We start from the raw sequence: 16,821 nt of genomic DNA, 5'->3' as shown, positions 1-16,821 counted from the left end.
CAGTGGCCATGGCTCACGGGCCCAGCCGCTCCGCGGCACGTGGGATCCCCCCGGACCGGGGCACGAACCCGTGTCTCCTGCATCTGCAGGCGAACTCTCAACCACTGCATCACCAGGGAAGCCCTATTGATGCTTTTAAAGTGTCAGGTACTGTACTAAGGTTTGAACATAAAAGGTAAATACAAATTGGTTTGTGCCTCCAACGTTCTGTATTCATGATGTAGATGGTCGCAGAAGTACCCAATTACAACATCATGGGGTTAGGGCTGTAATAGAAATCTGTATGCCATGAAATGAGATCACCAAGAACAAACTTTGAGGGGGATGCAAGGTAAGGGCTCCTAGGTAAGGGATTCAATGAAGGGTTAAGAAAGGAATTTCTATTGACTTGACCTTTGAAGAATGTGTAGACATCAGATAGGCAGAACAGGAGTTTAAAACATGAAAAAAAAAGGATAAAAAAAGGCAGTTTAAGAAATAGACAGTAGAGTTTATAATGAGGCTTGGTAACCAACCAATTTGGCTGTGAGGGAGAGAAGAGAAGAATTTGAGATTGGGTTCCAAGTTAGAAGTTGGATCAATTAAGTCAACCATGGCAGTAGTCACTGAGATCCAGACTATAGGCAGAGATTAGTGCTGTGGCTGGATTGAGGATGGAAATAAAATCTTAGCTATGTCCTTTATGAGTCTTAGGTATTTCTTATTCATCCAAGTAGAAGTGTCTAATAAATATCAGTTACTAATTGGAAACTAAGGTGAGATATTTAGAGATTGTGAAAAGGGGCTGAAGATAGATATTTGAGATACATCAGAAAGTGTTATAAGTGACTCTTGAAAAATGCTTGGCTCTCTGAGGGTAATGAAGAGCATGAGGTAAAAGAAGATTATTTTTAAATTTTTATTTTAAATATGAGAGTCTCAACTATTAGCCATGAAGAAATGGCTAGTAAAGAAAGAAGCTGATTATAGATGAGAGAATATAAATAATTTGCAATGCAAAATTTGGACTTGAATATTAATGAACTGTGTAATCTAGAGCTCAGGAACATTCTAAAGCAGGAAAAGAACATCCTTCCATCTGAGACAGAAACAGCATGAATGAGTGTGTATTTGGATGAAAAAAAAATTGACATCAGAAAGGAGCACATTGATTTAGCTGAGGATAGCTAATTTCCAGTTTTCTTGTGCTATTAAATGTATTATTTCACCTTGCATTTGAGCATCGTTTGGTATTTTAATTTCCAAAGTGAATATTATTTGATTATTAGATGTGGGCTCTGCTGTGATATTAAGAAACTAGATATTGCCTGGAAAACCCTGATGAGATAGTGATATCTCTTAGAGATGTATGTGCATTATTTTGGATTTGTCCACGAGCAAGTCAATTTACTTGGATTTTAACTTCCTTCTAAAATGAGAATTTTAGACTAGTATCATTCATTAGTTCAACAAATATTTATTCATTGCTTACCTGATGAGGGTCTGTCTTTTCCATTTTAATATTTTCTGATTATTTTCATTACAAAATTGGCATTTTTTTTTTTTTTTGGCCAATTTCAGAAGGAAACTCATCCAGATATATACTGGGTAGGAGAGATTGTCTTTATTTCAGTCTATTGATATTCTGGATAGGGAACTAGGATAAGCAAAACAGATTGTGTGTGTGTGTGTGTGTTTGTTTTCATCAAGTCTGGATATAGAGATGTTTGGTCTGCTATAATGCAAGGTGATTTGGAAAAGTTGTATGTCAACTTTTCCTCATTTTTTGGTTTGTGACACATCCATGATAAGATAATTCCAGTTTTTATCACTTTATTTCCAGTATATCATTTATTTGTGTATTGTAAGGTGTAGCCATCAATTCTAATGTAAAAATATATTTTTAAATACTATTTATGGTTTCATTATGCCAATTCATACACTTCCCTTATTATCTTGGAATCTATATATATAATCTTGGAAAGATTATGCAAAAACTCACACCCTCAAGAATACTTTTATAGTTCATGTAATAGGGCAATATTGTTTTCATTTTCTTGTTTTTTTTTTTTTAATCCTGACTCATAAACTTTGTTGATGTTAATAGCCTGTTAATAAGGGAGAATTTCCCTGGTGGCCAAGAGGGTAGTTTCAAATCAGCTTTAAGGTCCCTTAATGAACCACTGAGCATGTCTTTTAAAAATAGGTTGAATAAAACTTCATTAAATAAATTAATAAAGCAGCTGTTGATGAGCAATAGATTAGACAACATTTCTTTCCTATTTGACATAACTAGCAATATTATCATGTCATAGCCCATGGGTCACCAGGGAATTAACTGGGACAAGGGTCAAACCTGATTAGTAGCTGCCAAATTTAGGCATACTTTTACTGACTCTGAATGTCAGTTTCAGTAAGGGCTTTGCAGGTATCTGCCATGTTTTTCAGGTGAACTGTAGCAGTTATTGCATATAAGATTAAACCATTATAATACTTGTAGTGGTGTTCACCTTATGGTATGAATGGTCAGTTCCTTTGGAGTAGATATCACCAGACTAGAAATAAAAGATAATGTTATATTTTCTTCTGTGATGTGAAAATGGGTATAACTGTGGTAGTTTAGAAAGTCCAGATATGTTTTTATAATTCTACTTAGCCTTTTTTTCAATGCATTTGGCCTTATGCTACTGGTTAAAATAATTGATGAAATATTAAATTATTAAAATTCAAAATTCCTTCCCTGTCCAGATCAGGATATAGTATTTATGTAACCTGAGGCTTAACTCTGTGTGGCAACAATTATTGTCAGTTATTCTGTGATCTAATGTGAGATAGGAAGCAGCAGTCCAGTTTAAGACCTATCTCCATCTCTGCCTTCCCATCTAAATAAATGCTTTACCCTTCCTGCAGTAGCCACACAATAAGAAGGAGAGAGTATCTCAGAGGAGAGGTATTAAAATATTGGTTTATAAAGGCTACTTCTGAAAACGTTGGGGCTCCCAATTAAAAAAAATGAATTTTCCGGTCCCTTCCCTACACTTATTCAATCAGAAAGTAGGAAGAGGACCAGGCATCTTTCTATGTAATTCTTACAGTCTTTCAGGCACTGGACACACAGATGTGTCCAATTATTCTCTCCTGGGAAAATTAATAGTGGTATATAGTTTAGTGTTAGTGTCATTAAACCTGATTTTCTACACATTTCAGCATGCTCTGCAAGTAATATTCTTGAATGGTCTATGAGCTTTATTTGCTTCATTTAAAGTCGATTCTGGTGATAGTAGCTTTCTAGAAGCATGTTACAAACCCAAAACGTTCATTTTGCGGTGGGGGGGGGATGGTCACAATTTCATGACTCATAGGAATAAATATTAGATTGTAGAACTAGAGAGTACCTCTAGAGAGCATTTCATCAAGCCCACTGTCTTTAATTTAGTGGAGGTCTAAAGCATTCAGAAGAGATTTCCCTTAAATACTGTCAAATAAAGACTCAAGAAGCCCATTCAGTGGCTCATTACAGTGTTTTTATCACTCTAATAGTCAATAACTTCTTCACATCCAACCCAAATCACCTCTGCTTTAACCCAAGCATTTTTCTTCTTGCTCAAACCTCCAAGTTTGTAACTGAAAACAGCCTAACACTAAAACCATTCCACTGAAGTACCATCTATTTAATGGACACAATGTGTTTCACGGACACAGTTTGTCAAAATTTGGTCAATAAACAGAAATAATCTAGGCAGCATAGAGGTGCAGGTCATTGAATACTAACAGAAATAGAATGAAATAAAAATAAGCATGCTTTAAAATATGCTTAGCAATGTAATTGGGGGCTGCTCAGGATACTTGTCATGTAAACAGCTGCTGGATAAGAGAAAGGAACAGTTTTCTGACTGTCTCTTACTTATCTGAAAGTTTTGCCTTCAGAATTAGCCAAACAATATTTCTGTTCCCACTTTAGGTCTTTTTCTTCCCACATTTTCCTACCTGCTTGCACATCAGTTGTGTTTGCTTAATCTCCCTATTAGTGATAGAGGGCTTAACAACACCAATAGGAAATTAAAGGAAGAGGACAGTCAGTGTGATTAAATCTCAGACAAATAATAATTAGTCAATCAGTCAAATGCTGGAAATAACCTAGCGTTTTTCCCATTTTCACTGGATAGAATAATGTTTTTCAGCTCTAGACTGCATATTGGAAATCACCTGGGGAGTTTATTAAAAGTATCAAATCCTAGAACATGGCAGGTAATTTTGATTTAATAGGAATTAGGTGATTCCCAGGCATTTTCTTTTAAAGTACTCTATATCCTGCTACTCCAAATGAGGTCTGTGGACTAGTAGGCAGTGACGTAACCTGGGAGTTCATTAGAATGGAAAATCTTGGGCCCCACTGATTATCAACTAAATCAAAATTTTCACTGATGCAAGAATCCTGTTCAATGATCTAATAGAAAGCCTGGTTCAGAGCCACTGGGTAGAGGAAGTGAACAGAAGCAGAAGGCACTGAGGGTGCGAAGATGGAGGAGATGATGAGGGAGGAATGGATGGGAAGGAGGAAAAAAGGGGCCGGGTGTGAAACGTAGGAAGAAAAAGCAAAGGCTTTGCCTAAATTTACCTCATTTGTTTTTTAATGGGCAGAGATCCTTTTGTTTAGTCACTGTGATGTCAGTGCTCTGTTTTGCATCATTTATGAATGCTCACTTTCCTATTGTAACTCATAAGAAGTAACAGTAAATATTTGATTAAGAAGTAACAGTAAATATTTGATTAGTAAATTGCTAAAGTTCTTCAAATAAAATTAATTTCTTCTAAGGGAGTAACTTTAAGGGTAGTTATTATTATATTTTAAGAGGTAATTAAGCCCTTGTTTTTATTAGTGAAATGCTGATGTAATAAACCTACTTATAAATACTTTAGTTTTTTTGAGATGATAGGTTTTCTCTCAGCAGCATCCTTTTACTACTACAGAATACTTGGTTCCTTAAATGCTAAGGACCCAATATCCATCTGATTCTCATGGATATTTTGAATGAAACCCCATTTCCAAATTTACTGACCCTAATATAATAAGCATTTTAATTTCCCAGGTTTTATCTTTTATGTTAAACAATCAGAGTTAGTGATGTACCACTAAAGAACAAACTAGTAAAAATTCAACCCCAATATTGTAACGTACCCAATGAAGCAATTTAGAAAATATAATAAATATAGGGGGGAAAATCTAATGAAATAATAATCAAGCAAGGATGGAAATTAAAATAACCACAGCAATTATAAGTTAATGTTCCCATGGAGGCTAAGTGAATTATCTCATTGATTTCAGGACCTGTTTTTTGTTTTATGTCTCCATCATAATAAAATATGACTATAGTTTGATGTGTTTAATTCATATTAAGTAATGCTTATTAATCAGCAAGTGCCATTAAACAGACTCTATAAAGGGAAAGTTTTCTTTCTGGAAACAAAACTCGTAACAATGTGAAGAAATGTTTCTTAACAGCGTCTCATCATTATTTAGAGATTAAGCTTATTGCTTTGTTCTTTTGCTTACTTATTATCTGTCAAGCAAAGATTTCTAAATATGTTTCATGCTTACTGAACTTTAGGCATGTGAAAACTATGATAACAAATAGTGCTTTTTTAGTGTTAAATGTATCTTACCTTTTGAAAAAAATCAATCATAGACTGCTTTTGAAACAAATCCCAGAATTCCCTTTTAATATCTTAAATCAAAATTTTTAAAAAATAATGACTTAGAAGGATGTTTCTTTTCATGTTCCTGAAATGGAATGGCATCTCTAACATCAAAATGTCCTGAGAAAATGTGAGACAGGTAACCACTGTATGGAAGAAATTGCTATTTTGAAAAATTTATAGTTGACAACACATATGATTGAATAATTTGAATACATGTTTTAAAAGTTCACAGTATAGGCTTCCCTGGTGGTGCAGTGGTTGAGAGTCCACCTGCTGATGCAGGGGATACGGGTTCATGCCCCAGTCCGGGAAGATCCCAAATGCCACGGAGCGGTTGGGCCCGTGAGCCATGGCCACTAAGCCTGCACGTCCAGAGCCTGTGCTCCGCAACAGGAGAGGCCACAGCAGTGAGAAGCCCACGTACCACAAAAAAAAAAAAAAAAAGAAAAAAAAAGTTCACAGTATAATAATTATTATTGAACCTAAGGTTGTACTATGTTAGATTCTTTTTCTAACATTGTTTTTATATTTAAATAGTGTACTCAATGAGAGAAATTATCTTATGAACATTTAATAAATAATTTATAAAAATAAAATCATGGGGCTTCCCTGGTGGCACAGTGGTTGAGAGTCTGCCTGCTGATGCAGGGGACACGGGCTCGTGCCCCGGTCTGGGAAGATCCCACATGCCGCGGAGCGGCTGGGTCCGTGAGCCATGGCCACTGAACCTGCACATCTGGAGCCTGTGCTCCGCAACGGGAGAGGCCACAACAGTGAGAGGCCCGCATACCGCCAAGAAAAAAGTAAATAAGTAAATAATAAATAAATAAATAGATAAATAAAATCATGGTTATTTCTTTAAATACTATATACATTAATTTCCTCATTTAGTAGGAAAGACCAATGTATATAAATAAAGAGAAATTGAAACATTTTGTATAGTTATCTTAAATTACCCTAGAGTTAAAAAGAGAAATTAACACTTAGACATATATGTCTAGGATTAAAACATGATATGATTTATAGGATGTGATTGCTGTCTCACTTCATGCTATTTTCCAGTTGAGCAAAGCCTGTCAACTAAAAGCAAATTAGTAGACTGTCCTGTGATAACACTGACTTCAAATCTAGTAATTTGATTACTTAACATATGTCTGCCATTTCAATGAGCAACTCTTAATACATCAAAAGAGCCTTGTTGAATCTGGAAGAGAGGAATTATATTTGAATCTGTTCTTTCCAAAAGTGTCTATTAAAAGTGTTTCCTTATATGGTATTAATTACTAATTAGGACATCTAAATAAATATAACAATTGGTTAAAAGATAGGAATGTTGATGTAAGCACATGTATGAATATGAAGAGTTAATGAGTAGATTTAATTCATCTGCTTACTTGCTCAGAAGCAAGTGTGTCAGATTAACTCAGGGTGGAGATGTGTCTGAAAAGGTTTCAGAGCAAAATGGCACCTTAAGTGGATCTTATGAATGAGTATTTGCTAGACAGAGAAGGCAGATACGGTTCTTTTCATCATGAAGGAATGCATTGTGAAAAGACAGTGAAAATTACAGTTGAGTACCATGAAAGGAACTGGGGACCAACAAATGGTATTTCTCTGTCTGGATGTGAAGATCACGGTGAGAGTAGTGAGAGATGCCCGTAGAAATGGTGGTCAATTGATAGAGGACTTTTATTTCTTGTTAAGGGTTTACTCCTCTAGTGCAGAGATGGGAAGTAAGCTTCATACTGTGAAACAACACTGATTTATATGCAGTGGCCCATATTTTCAAATCATTACTTTTAGAGTGGCATAGAGGATTGTGATCTGAGAAATCTTTTAGAAGTCTATGTAATAATTTAGAGCTAAGTCTCAGAACAAAGTTAGAGTAGAGAGGAAAGACAGTTATGATAAACATCTATTGCTAGTATTTGGGATTTTTATTAGGTATGAGAAGTGAGGGTGAGGGGAAAGGAGAAATAGAAAACATGTCCCCAAATTTTAGTTGAGCTACTGGATGGATGGTACTATCATTAATTGAGGTAAGGGAACAAATAAGAGAGATATACTCGATGGTGGAGGTGGGGAAATGATACATTCCATTTTGTACATCTAAATTAGAACTTTTGTAGACACCTAGAAATACATGTTGCATCTCAAAAGAGAATTCAGATCTGGATCTGATGTTATCTACCTATAGATAGTATGCAAAGTAGAGATGAATGACTTCATCCAGGTATATGAGCCCTTAGCCCAAAGAAAATTGTGAAGACCAGCTCTGAGGAACACTAGAGTGGTGTCTTGCTATAATAGCAGTGAAGGAAGCTTTGAAGAACTCAAAAGGTGGGAAGAAACAAGGCTGAAGTGGAAATACAGAAGCAAAGAAATGATGTGCTACACATATGCTGTAAAATTCATTTCTCTAAATACTTTTAAAATATATCTTTGGAATAAGTGTGATAAGCAGAAATGTGTCCCTCAATACTATAATTTTGATGTCCAATGTATACCTTGACATACTGCTGTCAGCTTGGATTGAAGGATGTTATAAGAAAGAACTAATAGAAGTTTTTGTTGTGTTTGTTATGAACATATCTTCCTCCCTCCCTCTCTTCCTTTCCTCCTTCCTTCTTTCCCTCCTCCATCCTTTCCTTTCTTCAGTGGTGTTGCACTCTTCTTTACACAAGTCCCTCCTTTTTCAGAAATCTTAGTAGAAATTTCACTTAAATCTCAGGAATAGAAACAGTTGTGCTACTACAAATCCTTTACCTATCTCTCTTTGTCTGCCGGCCTACCTACCTATTTATTTGTCAGTCACACATCCATTTTATCACCTATCTATCATCGATGTAACTGATAGGAATGATATAATGTGAATCATGTAAAAGTTTCTGTTCCCCTTTCTGCATTGACTACCAAAAATCTTGCACTTACTCCTGGGGACACCTCCCGCTGCAGGCCCTCACTGTGCACACTGTAAGTTGACTTCGCTGCTGACTCCATCCTTCACAACCTGCCTAAATGTCGCATTCAGTTGTTCTAAATTTGATTCTTTCTTGCTAAGTTGTGTGAGTTTTGTAAAGCCTTTAAGTATTTGCTGGAACAAGAAAGAATATAGAAAACAAATTCATGTATTAATTTTGAAGAGTGTTATGCAGTAATTTTGATCAGTTGCAGACTTTCTTCAGTAAATGTTTGCTGAGCTGAGTCAATGACAGTTGAGTACATTGTTTCTCCAGGGCTCAGCTTTTCTCAGCTACTCCAAATCCCCTTAGAAGTTTCTCTTGGTGGCTGACTTTGATGAGGACCTATCTCTGTCTTCTGCAGTGACAAGGACTGTCTGTGCAGAACAGTGTGATGGTAGATGCTACGGACCCTACGTTAGTGACTGCTGTCACCGAGAATGTGCTGGAGGCTGCTCGGGACCTAAGGACACCGACTGCTTTGTAAGTCTGGCAGCTCTCCCTTTCACTCTCTGGTCCTCCCCTCCATCCTGGTTTCACTCAGGCACATTGAATCTTTAATATTTTATTAAGATAAGACCAAATTTTGCCATTTTAGGATTAAGAAAGATGCTCTGACTTCCTATAAGTCATTCCCTCACTGGGTGGCTATTAATTAACTAGGATTGTTCTGTTCTACTAAATGAATTATGTCTTTCTGATTATAATTTATATTATGAGTGAGGTTTATTGGACAACATGAAGGAGAACATATTGAGATATCTTTTAAAAAGCTAACAGCATCCTTCCAGAATTTACAGTGATTACCTATGTGTGTTGTTGCATCGTTGAGTCAAGTCTTCTGAGTGGGGGCACTTGCATTTTATTTCTCAAATATAAATTTCAAGATTAAAGCACATAAATTTATGAATTTAACTGTTATACAGTTTATATTGTTTACAAGCTAATATTATTCAAGATTTATAAGATTTACAAATGCATGTTTAAAGCAATTTATATGCTAATTTGTATGATTTTTATTTTAGAAGAGGACAATTTTATGTCCTCAAAATTAACATTTATAGCTTGTAGGGGCCACTTTTTAATTACATTTTGATATCCCTGCTAAAGGTCTTTCTATTCTTTTGAATACATGCAGGCAATTCTGTGAGCTATAGTTAATGATATTTCATACACACAGAGCATTAGTTTCATTTTAAGCTAAAAATCATAAAATAATAAACTATTTTTGTTGCTAAAAACGCACACAGGAATTTATTTACTTTTTTACCCTCTCAAATATCCAGAGAATACACAGATATATTTAGAACTGAGTCTTTTTTTCAATTTGGCACTTAATTCTGGAAATAAGCAAATTATAGATTATAGCTCTTATGATGTAGATACATAGTAATTTCTTACTTTTCTTAATGTCACAAGAAACTTATTGTCTATCCTAATTTTATAGTGGAACAAAAGTGTGTATTGCAGAAATGAGTAGGAAGAAAGAAGGAAAGAGAAGAAAAATGTTACAAGTATACAGAAGAATAACAAAACCAACCAAACAAAAAAGTATACAGAAGATGCTCAGCAGATCTTGAACTGAGACCCTTTCCCTTGCCTATCACCAGACATGGGATTGAAGCTTGATCTGGACTATGCTGAACAAGTGTTTCAAAACAGTAATTTCAAAACAGTAACAACAATAAACACCAACAATTGATGTTAACTTTCACTTAGAAGCTTTACTGCATTTTTTTCATGGTTCCATTATCACAATAAGCAGAGTGCTGAGTGAGCTTCAGAATTCTCATTTCATTACTTTTATGGAATGGTCCAGTGATTCCATTTTGGCATTTAGTACAGAATGTTCAAGAATGCCAGACCAGTACCTTGGTGTAAGTTATGTTGTATTGTATGCTGTCTGGAAGGTAAACTTGTTTGATTTCTCTGGCTTATGTCCCTTTGTTGCCAAGCAATCTGTGCACAACACTGTATAAAATATATTAGTAAAGCAATTATGAGGACACATGAAGTTTTATACCCATAAATTAAAACTTACTGAGTTTTCTAGATTGGTTTTTAATAGATTCTTCCTGGAGAGTGTCATCTTAGTGAATAATGTATTATCAGTGAATCTCGTTCTGATTATGCATCTCGTAGACCATCATCAGGGAATTGTCATGTTTGTGATAAAGTGCTTGCTAAAACAACAACTGATTAAGAAAATGTTTTGAGGAAACAGAATAAATTAGTGCTTATTAATAAGCATACATACAATCTATGATGATATGTAAAATATAGCTTGAGTTCACATTAGCTTGCCTTCCAAGACCTAAATTATTCCTATGAATGTTTAAATTGTTAAATTAAAATAATTAGTTCATCCCCTGTTTTGCTAATCACATGTTTTTATGTACTTATACATATGTTCTCTTTTCATATCAAATACTTAACTCTTAGGTGGTACAATTGTTTTTAATCATTCTCAAATGCATTTGAACATATTAACAAGTTGAGGTCTCAATACAAATATATGTCAGCAGAAACAAATTTACTTGAACTGGTGACTTTTAGTAAATGGTATGACATTATGAAAAAGACCATATAGGAAATGGTATCATATTATTTAATTGTGGGCTAAGTATAGCTACTTCTTTACATTTTGGCATCGTACCCCCTACATTTACACTTGACTAGTCACCTGCCAGAGACTTTTCTTTAAGTCCAGTTTGAATGACCATCACATTTTCTCACTATACAATGGTGATGAATGGACTTACCATATCACTTAAGGCACTGAACTCTCCAAACCAGCTTTAAGGAAAGTCTAGCCTGTACAAATGGAGATTTAGTTGTCACTGCCAGACTCTAAGACTCAACATAAACCCTTTGGATAAGGGTAAGCTTAAATAAGTTTTCACTATTATCTAACTTTACTAATTTAAACCAATTGTCAGTTTAGAAATCAGTGGATAGATACCAAGCAATTGGAACATCAATAACTGTAGCTGGTGTATTTACTGACATTAGAAAAATAGTTTTGTAAAATTGAGAAGTACAAAACAAATATGAAGTTAAAAAATAAGCCCTTACAACTAGGAAGTTATCAGATTTTCCAGTTTTTATGAAATTGATGTACGCTGAGTAAACAATACAACCTATCACAGAACTGTTGTAGCAGTGTCCCTTTAACAAATATTATGAAGGTTATTTTTAAAACAAAATTAATCTTTGCTGTGTTGCAGGCCTGCATGAACTTCAATGATAGTGGAGCATGTGTTACTCAGTGTCCACAAACTTTTGTCTACAATCCAACAACCTTTCAACTGGAGCATAACTTCAATGCAAAATACACCTATGGAGCATTTTGTGTCAAGAAGTGCCCACGTAAGTAACAGGATAAGAAAAGCCAAATCAATTAGCTCATCATTTAAGAACAGAGGAATTTCATGTAAGTTTATTGAATTTCAAAATTGTGACAATATTGTGAATTACTTGAGAATGGGTACTATTATTATCATTTCACAAATAAGAAAATTAAAATTCAAAAAATTGAAGTGATTGGTTCATAGTCTCAGCAAAGTAGTGGCATATTTGAAGTTATAGTACAGTGTCATTCATTGACTTCTAAACTCAATATTTTCACTATATGTCAGTGGTTTTGCACACGATTTTGTTCCTCAGAAAAGTGATTAGTTAAGTAGCAACAAGCTATGTAATGAAAGAGATCTACTCTAATAACAATTCATTTTCACCTAAAATTATTTATTATTATTTATTTGTAATAGAATATATAGCATTATAGTTTTAACATCAAATCCAATGTTAAACAATAACAGTGGATATAAAGGGCATGTTAAGGGACCTTTATCAAATTGATAACTAATCCTGGGGATTCAAAATGACCAATTCAGCTTTCATCAAGAATAGTGTATGTCTCAATACTTGTTCAAGTCAGTTTCTTTGCTTGAAAAGACCAATGAGAGAGTTCTTCAATGTTGTACTTACCGGAAGGCTAAAAAAAAACACTACTTTTATCCACATACTCAATAAAAAGAAGACTTTACATTCTACAGCACACAGATATTGCATTTTTGTTTTTGTTTTGCTTTGTCCACGTGATGAAGTATGAAGTGTAAGGGACATGGTATTAGAGTGGCTTTGGTTATAACTTTGCCCACTTGTTAGTCGTGTGATTTTAGATGAACTATTTAGTTTTCTATTTCCTCCTCTTTAAAATGTGGATAATCATATGTACCCTCTCTCTTTCCCATATACATTATAAAGATCAAAGGGATAGGTGATAGGGTTCAGAGGAATAGTATGTAAAAACAAGTCTTTGAAAGCAATGATGATTCCAGCCATTATTATTAAATATTTTATATTGGTTAAAAGAATAATTATGAGTATATATATATATATATATATATATATATATATATATATATATGTAACATGGCTCTAAATTACCATTTTAAAATCACAGACACACTAACTCTAGGATAGCAGAGATTTTTCCATCTTAAACAATTTTATATCCAAAGTTATGTTTTTGATCTAACAACTTCTCATCTAAAGTTACCCTATATTTCCCCATCTACTATCTTGCAAAATACGGGGCTTGAGAGTATTGTAGAATGTGGCTAGATGATGATTTTTTTCATTTTCTTAGACAAATGTCCTCCTGCTCTATTACTTCATATTATGGTTGCTTGCCCCAAAGATAGTCAAAACCACGTTTTTTTGAGATTTTTGGTGCTTTCCTTTTTATTCAAGCCCCGAGGTTGAGGCTCAAGGCTTGGGTTGGAGTGGAAGACCAGAAAAAACCTGAGCTAGGGACTTTTCCTTTTCTTTATTACATCCTTTGTAGTGTCTCATCTGAAGTCTCTCAACTCCTAAGTTTTGACAAGGGGCTAAATACTTAGGACTGGTTTTTGAAATTAAATGCCCAGTTACCATAGATATGGTAACTCATAAACTACCTTTCATGGATTAGTTTAGGTCTATCCAATTACAGATTAATTTAAAGAACTTCATTATTTATCTATGTAAAATTCAAATCTTTGAGGGACCTTGATCATAAGGCATGGTTTGCTAAACTGTACCTGTTTTAGAAAAACATCGATGTTCAGTTTCTAAATACTGGCCTACAATTCCTAATTCAGAATTCTAAAATTCAAAAACCCGAAACAACAAATATTTTTTGAAACTAATTTGACTGCAAAATCTGAACCTAACTGGTAATGAAGATATTTATAACCTTTTCTAAAAATTTCACTTGGCATAAATTGCTGCAAAAATGTGGAAGTTTTTAAATACAAGGTATCCCTAAAGACCTTGCAGAAAGGATGTTTACACCTGTTGCAGGTTGGGTTCCCCTGAGACAGAAACTATGGTTGTTTAAGAAGTGTTCTCAGAATCAAGACCCATGAGGGAAGGAAATGAAGCAAGATCAGGCTGTGACGCAGTCTCAGCAAAGTGTCTCTTTTGTGGTGGATGCCCCCTAGTGGATATTAACTTGGAATTGAATGATTTTCACACTTTATACCCACTCCCATGGATTCATATATATGCCTCTACCCCAGACTCCCTTCAATCCCAATTCCAGATTTTCCAGTACTTCTTCTCCCAGGGCAAGCCACTGCTCATGAGTTCATATTTATTCTAAACTCCTATTTATTCCCTACAAAGTAAAGGATCATTTGCACTACCTAGAACTATGCCCATTGGTGGGACTTTTCCTTGCCACTGTATTTCAAGTCCACTCCTGACTGAGGCTGCAGGGCAGCTGCCATCCATTTTCAGCTGCTTGCACACACACCCCAAGCTTGGTTTTTGTCTTCCTCTGTCAGCTTGTCATACGTGCCCTCTCTTGGTCCCCATGTGGCCATGGGTATGAGCTTAGTGAAAGGTGCCAGCACAGTGGTGGGTGACTTGGGGATTTGGACCACCAGCTTATGCAGTTTACTTGTGCGTCCGCCCCTGCTCACATCAATCCCAAGTGTACTGCTTCCATCTTACAATGGATTGCTGTTGGACCTGCTCAACATTATGATGGTTTTTAACAAAACCTTGTGTATGATGGGCAATTCTGGTTACAAGATCAATCCGTGCCTCATGGTTAGGTAGTCTATCTCTGCCAGGACTCAGAAGTATGTCAGGAGTTGTTTATTAAATGGTGTGTAATTCCTAGAGGTCTCAGCTGGGATTTTCTGGTCGGGACTTGCCATAACTCCACATGGCACATTTTCCCACCAGAGATACTTCTAATGTCATAGAGCCTCTTGGGTTTGGTGATCCAAGTAGCAGAATTGCTTGTACCCCAGCCTGTACCTGCATCATGTACCTTTCCTGCTCTGGGTCCTCTTCAATGTTGTAAGCCTTCTAGACTACTGAATGTTGGGCCAGAAGCTGTTTTCCCAAACATGGAAAGATGCTGCCTTCAAAACTCAAAGCAGCCTAGCAGGTATTGTGTTTTCCCTTTATTGTGGGAGGCTCTAGATGCAAAAATGTGTCCTTATTTTTGGGAGCGAATGTTCTGGCATATTCCAGACCACTGGATTCCTAAACATTTCACCATGTCAGGTAATTAGATGTTCCTGGTTTACTTAGTATACCTTTCCTAAAGTACTGCCCTTTCAAATTTCATTTTGTTTCTTCATGTAAAACTATGGGAGAGTTTCTATGGCACTCCATTGAAAGATGAACACATTTTAAACATTTCTTCTCGGATATGAAGTGCACTCCCTTCATCCAAGGCTTCATTTGTGCTTCATATAACTTGAAGTATTTTTGGACTTCAAACATGCATCATGACATGAAATGAAGTGGAACTACTGAAAAACACAAACTAAATGTCATGCAGTTTCCTAAGTCTATAAAAGAAATTCATTATCTTGGGGGCAATTCAGAATGTGGAGCAGTAGTCAAGCAAGTACCAGTTCTTGTTAACACACACTGCCCTTGGATTTGAATGTAGGTGTTCGTAGATGCTATTTCAGGTGGAGATATTTAGACAGAGTTGTTTTAGGGAAAGAAACATACATACTATCATTTTCAAAAGGAAATAATTTTCAATCCCTAAAGTATCTTGTTTTAAAATATTTTGCTGAACCTCAACATTATTGTTAACTTTACCTTTTTTTATCAGATAACTTCGTGGTCGATTCCAGTTCCTGTGTGCGTGCCTGCCCTAGTTCCAAGATGGAAGTAGAAGAAAATGGGATTAAAATGTGTAAACCTTGCACTGACATTTGCCCAAAAGGTGATGATATTTTTTTTTCATTTTATAATGAAAAAATACTGTTATTTTATAATAAAAATGCAATAATTTATTGACTAAAGAAAAATTTTCTCAGTTCCCTAATTGTGCATCTTGTTTCTACAGCTTGTGATGGCATTGGCACAGGATCATTGATGTCAGCTCAGACTGTGGATTCTAGTAATATTGACAAATTCATAAACTGCACCAAAATCAATGGGAATTTGATCTTCCTTGTCACTGGTATTCATGGGTCAGTATTACATTTTTTGTGGAAAATTGTTTTACAAAGTGCAGACAAAGCTTAAGAGATTCTTTAGTTTTGTCTGTTTGATTCCTTCTGACACAGAGGTCCACTACACATTAATGCTTTCCTCCAACAAAATCAAATGCCAGATTTCACCAGCAGTGATTGTAAACCAAATTTTGGGGGTACATCCAGATTATGAATTTGGTGACAACTTAGATTTTAAAATATAGATTTATATATAAGCTAAGATGTATTTATAGGCCATTTCCCTCAAATCCATAGATTTCAGTAAGCTTGGCACATTTGTGGATATGTTTAGGGAAACAGTATCAGTCGACAAAGTGGGGAATTTCATTCAATTTCCTAACCAATTAGTTCAAAACAACATAAATTAATGCATCTCACAGAAAACAAATCAGTAAGTTGAAATTCTGAGCTTTCAGGTATTTTCTTTGCCCTGCTGAATCTTTTTCTGTTTTAGACTTGGGAAGTTAGTGATAAATCTATTAAATGAATTTCATTTCATCAATAAAAATTGTAACATTTTCTGGGTCCCTTCATTACAGAACCACCTGCTGTTTTTAACTGGGAAAATGACCAAGTTTGCATCCTTTCAACTGCAATGAAAATATCAATATTTTTACTTTATATTTTATCTATTTGTGTATATTACTACTTAATCCCTAAAT

At 35.2% G+C, this 16,821-nt stretch overlaps 1 protein-coding gene across 2 annotated transcripts in view; it reads left to right on the top strand.

The window, feature by feature from the left end:
• The window catches only part of ERBB4 (erb-b2 receptor tyrosine kinase 4), a gene marked incomplete at both ends in the record, with an annotated part of 1,145,028 nt that overhangs the window by 810,498 nt on the left and 317,709 nt on the right, over nucleotides 1-16,821 (top strand). For both annotated transcript variants that reach the window (XM_081242707.1, XM_081242706.1), the window contains 4 exons: nucleotides 9,004-9,122; nucleotides 11,867-12,008; nucleotides 15,772-15,885; nucleotides 16,009-16,135. In XM_081242707.1, the coding sequence (XP_081098833.1) occupies nucleotides 9,004-9,122; nucleotides 11,867-12,008; nucleotides 15,772-15,885; nucleotides 16,009-16,135 (502 nt within the window). The remainder of the gene's footprint in view (nucleotides 1-9,003; nucleotides 9,123-11,866; nucleotides 12,009-15,771; nucleotides 15,886-16,008; nucleotides 16,136-16,821) is intronic.

Source organism: Mesoplodon bidens (assembly GCF_964165515.1).
Source record: "Mesoplodon bidens genome assembly, chromosome: 8".
In the NCBI taxonomy this organism is placed as follows: domain Eukaryota; kingdom Metazoa; phylum Chordata; class Mammalia; order Artiodactyla; family Ziphiidae; genus Mesoplodon; species Mesoplodon bidens.
The sequence above is the reverse complement of the archived record's forward strand: the minus strand, read 5'-3'. Positions and strand labels throughout refer to the sequence as shown.